The sequence below is a fragment of the Peromyscus californicus genome, unplaced genomic scaffold, assembly GCF_007827085.1.
Source record: "Peromyscus californicus insignis strain IS unplaced genomic scaffold, ASM782708v3 Scaffold_23__1_contigs__length_62951481, whole genome shotgun sequence".
Lineage (NCBI taxonomy): Eukaryota > Metazoa > Chordata > Mammalia > Rodentia > Cricetidae > Peromyscus > Peromyscus californicus.
Window position 1 is genome coordinate 54,340,302 of NW_026294534.1, and position 14,068 is coordinate 54,354,369.

Here is a 14,068-nt window from a genome sequence, read left to right on the forward strand (position 1 = left end):
CTACCTTTTTTATTTTTGTTTTTTGGAAACAAGTATATATAACAAATAAATAAATCTCTGTGTAGCCTTCGCTGTTCTGGAACTCACTCTGTAGACCAGGGTGACTTCGAACTCAAGAGATCCACCTTCCTCTGCCTCCTGAGTTTTGGGATTAAAGGAGTATGCCACCATGCCCAACCTTCTATTGATTGATGGATGGATGGATGGATGAATGGATTGATTGAGACAGGACCTGCTGTAGCCCAGGCAGGTCTTAAGTTCCCGAGTCTCCTGCCTTAGCCTCTACAGAGCTAGGACTAAAAGTATGTGCCACCACACTCAGCCAAACTTCCAGTGGTATTTCCTTTAAACAGGTCTCCTGTAGCACAGGATGTCCTCAAACAGTGTAGCCTGAAGTAACCTTGAACTGTGGATCCTCCTGCCTCTCCTGCTCCACATGAGTCTGATGGCATGTGTGGACCATACACACACCAGTGTTGGGATGCTAGGTGTTTTGCCAACATTTTTCATTTAATTCGGTGTTGGTAATCAAACTAGGGCTTTGCTCACAATAGGCAAGCTCTCTACTAATGGAGCTACATCCTTAAAAATGTAGTTTTCTGGGGGCTGGAGAGATGGCTCAGCAGTTAAGAGCACTGGCTGCTCCTCCAGAGGTCCTGAGTTCAATTCCCAGCAACCACATGGTGGCTCACAACCATCCATAGTGAGAAGTGGTGCCCTCTTCTGGAGTGCAGGCATACATGCAGACGGGACACTGTATATATAACAAATAAATAAATCTTAAAAACCAAACCAACCAAACAAGAAAAACCCCTGCTATTACACTTTTTTTTTTTTAAAGTAGTTTTCTTGAGCCAGTGAGACGGCTTAGCAGGTGAAGGAGCTGTGGCCAAGGCTGACAACTTTTCTTTGATCCCCAGGCCCCACATGGTAGAAGGAAACTGGCTTTTGGAAGCTGTCCTCTGAGCTCCACACAATACCATCACACGGAGGCGCCCGTCCACACTCAATAAACACATAAATGTAATATTAGAGAAGTGGTTTTCTTTTTAATCCATGTAAGAAGAATAATGTGCAATTAAAATCACTGACGTGTACACGCCATTAAAGGAGAAACAAAACTGGGCGAATGAAAAGGAGGGTGAAGGGAGAGAAAGGGGAGGGTACACGTGTGCAAACATAGTCGATACATATAATGTACATGCGTGTAAGTACAGTCAACGTACATGATGTACATGTGTAAATATAGTCAACGTACATGACACACTTGTAGGTAAATATCTTTTTGAAACCCATCACAGTATAATGAATATATGCCAATAAAATAATGTGTAGAAGATGAGGGATTGTTATACGGACAAGTGAGTGTGCTCCAACCTAGTCTGTTTTCCATTTATATTACTTTCTTGTCAAAGAAAATCCAGGAGGAACCGTCTCAAGAGCCTAGAAGCCATCCGAGGTACTTTGCAACAACATCCGTTTGCGCAGGAGCTGCCACACTGTCGCCAGGCTGAGGTGGTTTTGGGATGGGTGGACATCTTTGCTTTCGCTCTTCTTCTGGTGGAACCAACGGAATCAGAGATTTTTCTATTTGGGAGAAAGAAAGGCAGTACAGTAAGAACGGCTGGTCAACACGTTCCTTTCCCTATGCTTAACTTTTACTTATTTTCTTAAGTTATTTTTAACTTTTTTTGTGTTTTATGTGTGTGGGTGTTCTGCCAGCATGGATGTCTGTGCACATGTGTGCAGTGCCTGTGGAGGCCGGAACGGGACATTACATCCCCTGGGAGGGAGGTTGCAGGTGGCTATGAGCCAGCTCTGGTCCCCTCAAGGACAAGCAGTCCTCTTAACTCCTGAGCCATCTCCTCAGCCCCTGCAGGTGTTAAGTTAGCAAGCAATCATCAAAGTTGATTTCACCGAGGGAGAAGGTGGAAAAGTGGAAGGCGGGGGTGCTCCCCAGAGCAGAGGGTGGACTGAGCTGGGGGCGGGGAGTACTCCCCAGAGTAGAGGGTGGACTGAGCCGGGGGCGGGGGGGGGGGGTACTCCCCAGAGCAGAGAGGGTGGACTGAGCCGGGGGCGGGGGGTACTCCCCAGAGCAGAGAGGGTGGACTGAGCCGGGGGCGGGGGTGTTCCCCAGAGCAGAGGGTGGACTGAGCCGGGGGCGGGGGTGTTCCCCAGAGCAGAGGGTGGACTGAGCTGGGGGCGGGGAGTACTCCCCAGAGTAGAGGGTGGACTGAGCCGGGGGCGGGGGTGTTCCCCAGAGCAGAGGGTGGACTGAGCTGGGGGCGGGGAGTACTCCCCAGAGTAGAGGGTGGACTGAGCCGGGGGTGGGGGGTACTCCCCAGAGCAGAGAGGGTGGACTGAGCCGGGGGTGGGGGTGTTCCCCAGAGCAGAGGGTGAACTGAGCCGGGGGCGGGGGTGGGTGGACTGAGCCCGAGGCAAAGGCCTCGCGTCTAATTTTTCTTCGACTTCTCTTCCTTTCTCTTCTGAGTCCTGAGCCTGGTGCTGTGGCCCACGCCTTTAATTCCAAGAAGGCGATGCTGGACCAAGAGTCCGCTTCCGTTTTAGCTTCTGACTTTCATGTCAAGCACACTCTCTCTTCCTCCTCACAGTCTCCAGCAACAGGCTGCTCATTCATCCCGTGGTTGTCCCCATACCATGTGAGAACACTGGGTAGAGTGGCGGACACTTATAATCCCAGCCCTGAGGAAGCGGGGACAGGAGGATCCCAGGGGCTTCTGCTAGCCTATCTCACCCAATTGCCAACTCAAAGGAGATGGACAGTGTTCCTGAAGATGACACTCAAGGTCCTTCTCCAACCTCCACATGTCCACGTCAGCATGTGTTTGTGCACCTGCATACACAAACACATACACACCATCACACATATACACACCCTGTTTTAAAAGTGTGTGTGTGTGTGTGTGTGTGTGTGTGTGTGTGTGTGTGTGTGTGTGCATGTGTGTGTTTAAGCCTAATCAAGGTACAGTAGTAATCTTTCTGGGCATTGTGACACCTTCAGTCTCCAACTCAGAAGGCAAGCAGATCTCTGTGAGTTCGAGGCCAGCCTGGTCTACATAAGTGAGTTTAAGGTCAGCCAGGCCTATCTATGTAGAAAGACCCTGTCTTTTTTTTTTTTTTTTTTTTTTTTTTTTTTTTTTTTTTTTTTTTTTTTTTTTTTTTGGTTTTTTTCGAGACAGGGTTTCTCTGTGTAGCTTTGCGCCTTTTCCTGGAACTCACTTGGTAGCCCAGGCTGGCCTCGAACTCACAGAGATCCGCCTGGCTCTGCCTCCCGAGTGCTGGGATTAAAGGCGTGCGCCACCACCGCCCGGCTGACCCTGTCTTAATAACAAGAAAAATAAAAAAAAGAAAGGAAGAAAGAAAGAAAGAAAGAAAGAAAGGAAGGAAGGAAGGAAGGAAGAAAGAAAGAAAGAAAGAAAGAAAGAAAGAAAGAAAGAAAGAAAGAAAGAAAGAAAGAAAGGAAGGAAGAAAGAAAGGAAGAAAGAAAGAAAGGGGTGGTGGAGGGAGGAAGGAAGGAAGGAAGGAAGGAAGGAAGGAAGGAAGGAAGTTGTGAACATTCAGCTGTTTCTCTCTGCTCAGAGCACTTTATCATTCCTTACTGTACCAGCACAGTCCCTGTGTCTCTTCCAAAGTATGAAGTTCAACTACTAAGGACATTTTTTTTTAATTTAATAATCTTGGTTTGCTCCACTATCAATCTCAATTGTTTCTTTTAATGTTTTGGAGTTAGATTTCTGGTGTTTTTGTTTTGTTTTGTTTTTATCATCTAAAACAGGCATTTACTGAAGACTGACAGAACGTTATCGGAATGAAGTGTTAATTTTTAAAAAAATATTTTATTTTACATGTGTGTGTACGAGTGTGTCTGTGAATGTGTGTCTGTGTGAATGTGTGTGTGTGTATGTGATCTAGTGTTTGGGGAAGCTGGAAGACTTCAGATGCCCTGGAGCTTGAGTTACCAAGGGTTGTGGACCACAAGATGCAGACGCTGGACAAGGATCTGGGGTCTGGCAACAGCAGCGACTGTTCTTACCCCTGAGGAGCAAATTCTCCACCCCTAAAAAGGTTCATTTTGAGTGTTCCATTCACTAGACAAAATGGTCTCTTGGTATCTTTTGTTTTTAAAAAAGTTGCATTTATCTTTTATTTATGAATTTATGGTGGGTCTGTACACATGTGTGAGAGTCAGAGGATGACCTGTAGGACCCTGTTCAGGACTGAACTCTGGCCATCAGGTCTTTACCCACTGAGCCATCTCAAGGGCAGAGAGTGTACAGATACACTCCAGCTTGCAAGGTAGAAAGCCTCTGCTCAGGGGCCAGAGGACCAGATTAGACGAGGAGGTGTTTTGTCCTGGAACCTGGGAAAGGGCTTTGTGTGTGTTTGTTTCTCTTAGACTGAGCCTCACCAGTTCACTATGTAGCCTAGGCTGGCCTCAAACTCCCAATCCCGTCTTGGCCTCTTGAGTAAGAATTACCACATCTGGGTTAGGTTTGTTTGTTGTTGTTTTGAGACAGGCCTTGAACTCTCTATGTAGACCAGGCTGGCCTCAAAAGTCAGAGATCAGCCTGCCTCTGCTTCCTGAGAGCTGGATTAAAAGTGTGTAACACAGCCGGGCGGTGGTGGCGCACGCCTTTAATCCCAGCACTCGGGAGGCAGAGCCAGGCGGATCTCTGTGAGTTTGAGGCCAGCCTGGGCTACCAAGTGAGTTCCAGGAAAGGCGCAAAGCTACAAAGAGAAACCCTGTCTCAAAAAACCAAAAAAAAAAAGTGTGTAACACAATGCCTGTCTTTACCCTCTCTCCCTGCTTTCTCTGTCTCTGTCTCTGTCTCTCTCTCTCTCTCTCTCTCTCTCTCTCTCTCTCTCTGTCTCTCTCTGTCATTCTTTCTTTCTATTAGATATATCTTTTGTAGCCCAGGCTGGCCTCAAACTCCTTATGTACCTAATGCTGACCTTGAACTATGGATCTCCATGTCTCTACCTCCCAAATTTGGGATTACAGGCCTATGGCACTGCCATGACCAACAGGAAGGGATTTTAATCGACGAGTCAATTGACTAAACTCTTCTGTGAAATCAGAAATAGAAGTTTGGTGCACCATACTTCATGCCTCTAATCCAGCCATGTTGAATGCAGAGGTGGGATGGATGCAATTTCTAGTCAGCCTAACCTAGTGAGTTCCAGGCCAACCAGAACTACGAAAGGAGACCCTGTCTGAAACAAAATTCAGAACAACACACCAAGCAAACACAAGATTGAAAACACGCCAAATTCATTTAGAAAGAGAGATGACTGATGGCCAGGTACCATTTTTCATTTTGTCTATGCTGGGGGGCACATGGGTAGGGGCCAGAGGACAACTTGAGGGAATCTGTTCTCTCCTTCCTCCCCTCACGGGTCTCACCTGCTGAGCATCTCACTGGTCCAGTGATGACCATTTACAGGGAATGTAAACAGATGAGAGCAGGCTGTAAATGAGTGAACTGGAAAGGATGACTGCCGAGCAGTCATGAGATGCTGAGGCACACAAGCGTGCGGATGCATTTGCTTGAGGATGTAGGCTTGTCAGCACTTCAACCTCCCTGCTCACATCCAGCCCAGAGAAAAAGAGGCTCAGGCACCTGTGGAAAGGTGTCTTTCGTAGCACCAAAAAGAGGGTGAGGATGATCAGGGTGCAGGGAACTGGGTGGGATTAAGACCATCTGATGACTTCTTTTTTTTTCTGTGATATAAGATGCAAAACTAGATCCAAAAAAATGTAAGAACTAGAAATTTCAGGGGGGGAACAGAAAAAGTAAGAAACAGTTCTTGTTTGGGGGGCAAAGCAGCAGCTGGACCAGGGAAACACAACAGCTTGCCAAACTCAACAGATTAGAGATCAACTTAAGTGTCTCAAACTGACTTTGTGGAATTCTCCAGCTGCAATCACATTCCATACATGTGTGCCAGGTGCTAACACAGCCCACCTGATTTCAATAGGTGACTAATTAAAAAGGTGCCTAAGACACATAGGCGCTGGGTACAATGCTGCACACACCACGGTGTCCAGAACCCACCACCTGAGGGTGAGGCAGGAGCGTCACTCGAGCCTAGGAATTCAAGGTCAGGTGAGCAACAAAGAAAAGAAACAGAGAAAGGTGCTGTGGTGAAGGCTTGTTAAGCCCTGGCACTTGTGGACTCAAGCACTGGGAAGATAGAGACAGGAAAATCAGAAGTTCAAGGCCATCCTCAGATATATACCGAGTATGAAACCAGACACACACACACACAGACACACAGACACACAGACACACACACACACCCCTCAAAGCAAATGAAAAACAATGAACCAGGAGTGGTGGGTCAAGCCTGTAATCCTGCAACACTGAGTTTCAGGCAAGCTAGGCCTACATAGTAAGACTGGACGGGTTAATTAAATAGGCGAGGGGACTATGTCTCATGAAGAGTTTTCATTATTTGCTTTAATGGCAGACATTGTCATGTCTCCATAAGTTATATGCAAATACAAAAGAGTGACAATTACATTATGAACATGCATTACAATTATCTATATGTTTTTGTTTTCTGGCAAAAAGCTTGATTTCCACTGTGGATTAGGTGTGTTAAGGATGTTCTCTGAGCAGGAGCACGGGCCTGACTATAACATCAGTCATTTTCCAGCTGTGTGTGGTGGCGCATGCCCATTATCCAGCCCTCAGGAGGCAGAGGCAGGTGGGGTTTTGTGAGCTGAAGGCCAGCCTGGTCTGCACAGTGAGTGCCAGCTCACCCAGGGCCGAGTCTTGAGACCCCGTTTCAAACAACAACAACGAAGCCTGATTGCTGCATTTGATTCCATGCCAATCAGTGTGGAGATGCTACAGATTTGAAAGTGCACACAGGAGACCTGGGGAAGCTCTCAGGCCATTAGATTCAGAAAAAGTTTGTACCCCATGATCAAAGTGCTAAATCTTGTCTTCAAGGGGCTTCTAACCTAATACCGATTTAAAAAAAAAAAATCTAAAGAAACAAAGAGGAATGTGATAAATTGTTTTAAAACTCTAACAACAAAATTCTGTGAGATAGTGGGGGATCTTGCACTTGAGAGAAGCAGGCAGGAGGATTAGGAGTTCAAAGCCAACCTGAACTACCTGAAACCTTGTCTTTTTTTTTTTTTTTTTTTTTTTTTTTAAACCTTGGTTTTAAAAAAATAGTAACAAGGACCTGGAGAGAAGGCTCAGCAGCTAAGAGCACTGGCTGCTCTTCCAGAGGACTGGGGTTCAATCCCAGCACCCACATGGTGGCTCACAAATGTCTGTAACCCCAGTTCCAGGAGATCTAATACTACACATGCTCTCATCCTCTGAGCTATCTCTCCAGTCTCAGTATGTGACCAAAATGAATTAAAAAAAAAAAAAAAAACAACCCAGGGCTTGGGGATTTAATTCAGTGACACATCACTTAGGAAGTACAGGTCTGGCTCCTGGAGAGATGCTGGGGGGTCAAAGGAAACGAAGTGGGCTCGTAGCTCAGTTGAAGGTTTGCCTAACATGCTTAGGACCCTGGTTTCCATCCACTCCCCAACACCACACCCTCCCCTGCACACCTCCCCCCACCAAGATAAGAAAACTAAAAGGGATGGGAGGTGTGACACACAGCTGCTGTGTGAGGATCGCAGAAGCATTCTCTTCCCAGAGAAGCCCTAACTGAAGCGGAAGGGACCTACCAAAGGAGAGTTTCCGCGTGATGGGCAGTGGACACACCAGTTTGGAAAGGGAGTCCGTGCCAAAGGTGGAGTTAGATTTCAGCTAAATGCAAGAGGAAGAACGGGGTGAGGAAGATTGGGATCAGCACAGATGGGGGAAGGCAGTGAGTCAGAATACCACCGTTTTTATTGTTGTTTTGTTATCCTGAAAAGGGTCTCACTCTGTAGACCAGGCTGGCCTGGACCACACAGAAAGAGATCCAGCTGCCTCTCCTGCTTCAGTGGTGGGATTAAACGGATGCACCACCCCACCTGGCAGAATATTGTGCTTACTTGAAGAAGAAGAGAAAAGAGAGGATGAAAAGCACACTTTTATTTTGGGGTTGGATCTCAGGAAACTCAGGCTTCAGATCTTCCCGCCTCCAGCTCAGGAGTACTGGGGTTGTAGCTGTGGACTACCGCATCTGGTTTAGAAGCATATTTTAAATGCTAAGGGTGAGGAGAGTAATTTATTACTTATATTTTATATTTCTTTATTTTTTTTAAATCTATTTTGAGGCAGGGTCTCATGTACGCCAGGTTGGCCCTGATCTTCTTACCTCTATTGTCCAAGTACTGGTATTCCATATGTGGACCACCACAGTTGACTTAGAAGCACATTTTGAATGATAAGGAAGGTTAATGAGAATTATTTATTTAGTTATTTAATAGATAGGGTTTCACGTAGCCCAGGCTGGCCCTGGTCCTCTTACCTCCCAAGTGCTAGGATGAGAGGTGTGTGCCACCACACCTGGCTGACAAGACAGCGACTTAAAAATCTTTTCATAGCCACTGTCTCGGAGAAGTGAAAAGGGGCCATCGGGTGGGGGTGGGGCTTTGGCTTTTGATAGTCTTTATATTCTTAGAAACAAATCTTATGCATGTGTTGCGCTCGTCACCGAAAAGTCTGTATTAAAGGTGCGTGGTTACAGAGTGGATGCTTATCGGTAAAAACACTGAGATAGGGAGAGACGCTGGAAGAAGGAAGACAATGGACTCTTGCTCCCTGCCTGCCTCCATCCTCTCACACTCTCCTCAAAGCTTACACTTCCCTTTCTTGTCTTCCGACAGGCTAATTCACTTAGAGCAGCAGGTGATGTTGAAGTATTTCTGCGGGAAAACAATATATCTCAAGGAAATGTGCTGGACGTGGCACATTTCCTTGAGTCGGTTTGAAAGGCTAGCAGTCATGCTGAGGTCAGCAAGGAGCACAGTAGGAGCTGACAAGATCAACAGAATAAAGATAATGGGCATTCTATTACAGGAGCAGCTACAAGTCTCCACGCCAAGGGTTACTCTGCAACACACTGGAGTCAATTCGTTTGCCTCATCAACCTCTTTGCATTCTTCCTGGATCCTGAGTCAAATGACCACATGTGATTTCATCTAAAGCATGCAGAAAATGTGAAGAAATAAGGGAAGTTTCCATTCGGTATGGACTACCTGTCCAAGGAGGCTGTCTTTACCCAACTGTCAACATGTTTTGCTACAAGATGTATAGGAATTGTGACAGCTTAGGTCCCTCAGAATTGTCCTCAAATCAAAGATGGGACTTGCGATTAGTACTGGCTGAGCTGGACCTTGGGAAGTTATCGTAATGTTTATCTTACATAGGCTCTTATAATAATTACTGGATTCCAACAGGTGACGTTTGTGTACTTGATGTAGGGCTAGTGTAAACACTGAGGAAATGGATGCTGTAACATGAGCAGACTATAGATCCACCAGCTCTCTTTCAGAAAGGCCCTTGCTATTAGCAGGCTTACACTGGTTTTATTCAAATTTCCCTGTGGTTTGTAAACTTGGAGTCAGGGTCAAACTTTCCCTTAACTTTGGCAAGTCAAGCTTACTTATTTACTGCCCTGATTTTATAGTAGGGCATTTGTGCAGAAAGCCAAGATAAAGGCTGACCTACTAAGGACTTGTGTTTGTATTTTTTCGGGGCATCTTCTTTGTGTATACAGGAATTCTTTTGCTACTGTGAAAAGCCCCCTTTTGTCTTTGTTATTTATGGAGGAATGCTGAGGAAAATCTGCAACTCCTTCACTCCTCTCAAACACATTTTACTGCTGTCTTTCAAGGTGAGGCTGATCAACACACACCAAAGGACACTTTAACATATTAAACCCTTCCGAAGCCCATTTCAATCACTACTCATTAGCTTTGGAGGAGCCTCCTACTGTACTTTTCCAGGTTCCTCTACCAAACATACTTTTCATAACTTGGATAGTAAAGAGTAATATGTCACAGACATGTGCATGGAAACCTTGGCTTTCTGTCTCCTCCCCTGATAAATGTTTATTACTGACTTGCTCTTTCTTCGTTTCCTCTCTAAGGCTTTCACTGGGTTTGAAAAGCACGTATTAAACAATAGACATAGCAACCATTCTTTACACCAGATGAATAGACCCATAAAAGCTACAGTCTACAGACCAACTGAGTAAGCTAATTTAGCAAATGCCTGTGTGCCTTAACCAGCTGGGGCTACCTCTGTAGTAGTTCTTTTTGCTTCAGACGTACTTTAAATGAATGAAAAAGCTAAAATTAATTACAAATGGATGTCAAATTATCCTTCCTTCCTTCCTTCCTCCCTCCCTTCTGTCTTTCTTTCTTTTCTTCTTTCCTTCTTTCTTTCTTTCTTTCTTTCTTTCTTTCTTTCTTTCTTTCTTTCTTTCTTTCTTTCTTTCTTTCTGTGTGAAGTGACTTAAACTTGGGCAGCATTTGAGACTAGTTGAGCTGGTCGTGTTACTGGAGGTGTGCTGGAAAAGTCATTGGCCTCTTAGTGAGGGTGAAAACACAAAAGGCATGGAGCAAAATTGGACTCAGGACTCATTCTTAAAGATACAACCATCAAGACCAATTCTATGAATGAGGTTGGAAAGCTGTCTCCCTGTTGGTATTATTAAGTTGATTTTATACATTAAGCTTGAAGTCTTAAGGCTGCTCTGTCATTGCTAAGGGATTGGGTTAAAATATCCAAATGCTTTCAAGCCCACACTGATCCAAATAGGAAATGGGCTTGTTCTGGCCTGCACTTGGATCTTCCATGTTTTCTAAACAGATGTTTATGACACTTTTATGATTAAATTCCCCCAGTGCTCAATTGTCTGTAAAGTGTTAACATTTGCAAACACACATAATGGATTAGCCTTGTATAACCATTCAGACCCAGCAACCGTCAGTATCTTCCCCATTATCGATCCCATTTTCTTCCTTAACTATGAAAGCAATTTCCAAATGCCATGTCCTTTCATTCTCCCATGCATGACGCATCTCTTAAACTTTTGCATCACTGTAAGTCGTGATCCCATTACAAACTAGGACTAAAGGTATACAATTGCGTACAGTAAAACCATTTGTCCGGAAATACCTCAGGGGAAGGGCACCCGGGAATGGAGTGAAACACATCTCCTTCGGAAGCAGTTGTGTCTGTACGCTTTTCTTTTCTTGGGAAAATTAACTGAAGAAAAGAGAAATAAGAACAATTAAAAAAACAACATGGTATCTGGAGAACATGCAGCGTCTTCACAGCAAACTGCGCTGTAGTTATTTGTTCATCTGAGATTAAGCTGTACACAAATGACTGGGGTGCACACACACGGGCACATTCCTAATACCCCGCATTAGCTGTAAGACCTGAGTGGTGACATCCGCCTGCACATATTTCTTCCACAGCGTTCTCAGACGTCTCATCTTAGCTAGGGAATTAACGGCAGTTGTTGGACAAGAACGTTGTCCAGGATATTCTGTATTTTAGAAAACTAGAAATCCAATTTTTGTATTTTGGATTGAGTAATCATTGCTATAGGTAATTAAAAAAAAAGCAACAGCTAACTTGTAACTTTTTTTCTCATGTCTGTAAAGGGAATGACTTGGGGGAGGTGTCTTCATTTGATTAACCTCGGAGCAACCAGGGTTCTAATTAAAAAGCAGCGTCTGACTTTTCAGCCCAGGACACACCATCTTTCATCTAGTCAAGGAAGCATTTTTCATGTCTGTAGTGACAGCCTTGGGTGTGACCACTGTCATCTTCCTGTTGAAACTTACGTGTCAGAAAACTTACGACTGACACTGTCCTTGAAAAACATGAAAACACTTTGAGCGTACATACCTTTTACATTTTTTCCTTCATAAACTCCATAACGATCAAAAGCTGTCCTGTGTAGATATACAGCCAGAGACGGCAGCCAGTCGGCCAGTTTATCACCTCACGTCGCATCATGATTTGGCACAGCATTAACTCAATTCACATTGCCCTCCTCCAATCAACAACATGCATGCTCTCTTAATAAACTTACTTGGATCTTGCCTCTTACCTAAAAATCTAGGTTTACTAATAGACCAACATTCTCGGTTCTTTATACTTGTAAGGACAACATGCAATAGTTTAGAGAATGATTTTCTTAGAAAAATAATTGTAAGCTATATATCAATATTTTAAAATGCAGTTACTTAGGAAAAAATGCCCAAAGAGTATCCCCCCCACCACCACCACAAGATAACTAACGTAGTTCAGAAAGCCTCCTATTTCCCTCAGTACCATTAACTGCTGGTGTACCTAAATCATTTTCAGTATAAACATCACACTTAAAGACCTAGAAGTACAAACAGGCAAACAAACAAGTCACCCAGGCCAATTGTTTCAAAGACCTACCTGGCCTCTGTTCGATGATAAAAAGAAGACTCATTGCAAAAATAAAAAATACCAAAAAATAATGCTGAAATCTCATTTTTTTTCTTTTCACACACAAGTGAACAAAAGCTCTCCAAGTAAAGGAATCGTCTGTAAATAGTCTGCGCAGTATCTGTCCAGCTCACCCCGCATCCTACAGACAGACCTCAGAGGGCTGCCGGCTGCTTTTTCCAGAAAAGGTTAATGATCACATCAGACAAGGTTACAGGCGCACTGGGCTGTGGTCAGAGCTCCCAAGCCTCAAGCCCCTCCCCCATTCCTCTCTGCTTCTCCCCTGTCACTCCCCTTTATTTCCATAAGCAAATATTGGTGAAATGGACCATTCAGGCATGCAGGAACTTCAGTGGGAAGGCTCCTCCGCAGAGGCTCCAAGGAGGGTGACTCCAATCTGTTTATGAAGAAAAATGTAAAAGGAGGCATGGCCTGCCTCCTCTCCTCTCCATTTGCATCTGTTTAAACTTTGCATTGCCCATATTGGTCCCACATGCAGAAACCAGTGGAAAGGGCAGGAAGTTTCTCTTTTGTCCTCTTGCAGAAGGAATGCTGGAGCTCTAACTTAAGATTCCCAAACGCTTGATGCCAACTGTGTTGGAGTGCTTTCTCTTTGCCAAACCTACTACAAAGTAGTGCCTATTTATATTAAATCTCCAAATGGCTTAATTTGTGTGGGTTTCTATCATCAGAGGTTCCTGGAGTTTAGAAAGTTCAGAAGGAAATCTGCAAAATGTTTATCTTTTTATTTAAGTGCAATTTAAAAAGTAATGGAGATCATTTTCATCTGCAAACATCTAAGAGTTTTCAAAAGAAGCCCAGGCGAGGTGCAGACACAAAACCCGTGCTCTGCTGTAAATTTGCGTGTGGTGGAGTGTCAGGTAACCACAGGCACACAGACCACATTACAGATGGAGAGAGAATTTTCTAGTTCATCTCCAAAGAAACGAAAGGAGTCTAGTTTTGTCTTGTACACATACCCAGATCTGTTTACAGGCTTTCTTACCTGTAATAAAATGCTGTTATATGTGAGAATTATCGTAATTTTTCTAAGCCAGAAGGACACGTAGTTATACTCTGAAATATAAGTAGACCCAAGATATCAAACCTCAAGCGCACATGAGTGGTTGTGAACTGTCAGAAACTGTGCTAGAGTCGGCGTCTTCAGAGTCAGGTGATGGGCACATACAAACTTAGGCTTCTTAAGGTTTGAAACTCATGCACAATCGGTTTTGATTTTACAAATCAACCTGTAAAATTCCACATCTGCCTAGTTGTGCATTGCGGTTTGTAGAGAATGTTTTTAAAAATTATTTAAAACATTTCAAAAGATCATTTCAGGCCAACTGTGATGGCACAGACCTTTAATCCCAACACGCAGGAGGCAGAGGCAGGCATATCTTTGTGAGTTCCAGGCCAGCCTGGTCTACATACTGAGTTCCAGTACAGCCAGGGCTACATAGCAGAGAGACCATGTCTCAAAAATAAATAAATAATAAAAACTTATTTGGTATGTATGGGTGTTTTGCTTGCATGTATGTCCGTGTACCATGTACATGCAGTGCCCACAGAGGCCAGAAGGGGGCATCAGGTCTCCTGGAGCTGGAGTTACAGACAGTAGTGAGTACTGGAATGAACCCAGG

The 14,068-nt window shown here is 44.5% G+C and overlaps 1 protein-coding gene across 1 annotated transcript; it reads right to left on the minus strand.

The window, feature by feature from the left end:
- Nucleotides 1-908: 908 nt before the first annotated feature.
- On the minus strand, nt 909-12,744 carry Apela (apelin receptor early endogenous ligand). Its single transcript, XM_052752809.1, has 3 exons — nt 12,396-12,744; nt 11,112-11,201; nt 909-1,587 (listed from the first exon to the last, which is right to left on the minus strand). The coding sequence occupies exons 1-2, from the start codon at nt 12,469-12,471 to the stop codon at nt 11,113-11,115; spliced, it is 165 nt and encodes a 54-aa protein (XP_052608769.1). The 5' UTR covers nt 12,472-12,744; the 3' UTR covers nt 909-1,587; nt 11,112.
- Between the last annotated feature and the right edge of the window lie 1,324 nt (nt 12,745-14,068).

What these genes read in the sequence shown, in the direction of transcription:
- Apela (XM_052752809.1), bottom strand. Translation starts at nt 12,471, where the DNA reads ATGAGATTTCAGCATTATTTTTTGGTATTTTTTATTTTTGCAATGAGT. An exon ending in TATCATCGAACAGAGGCCAG is followed by an intron (nt 11,202 to 12,395) that starts GTAGGTCTTTGA and finishes TCTTTTCTTCAG; the next exon opens with TTAATTTTCCCAAGAAAAGA.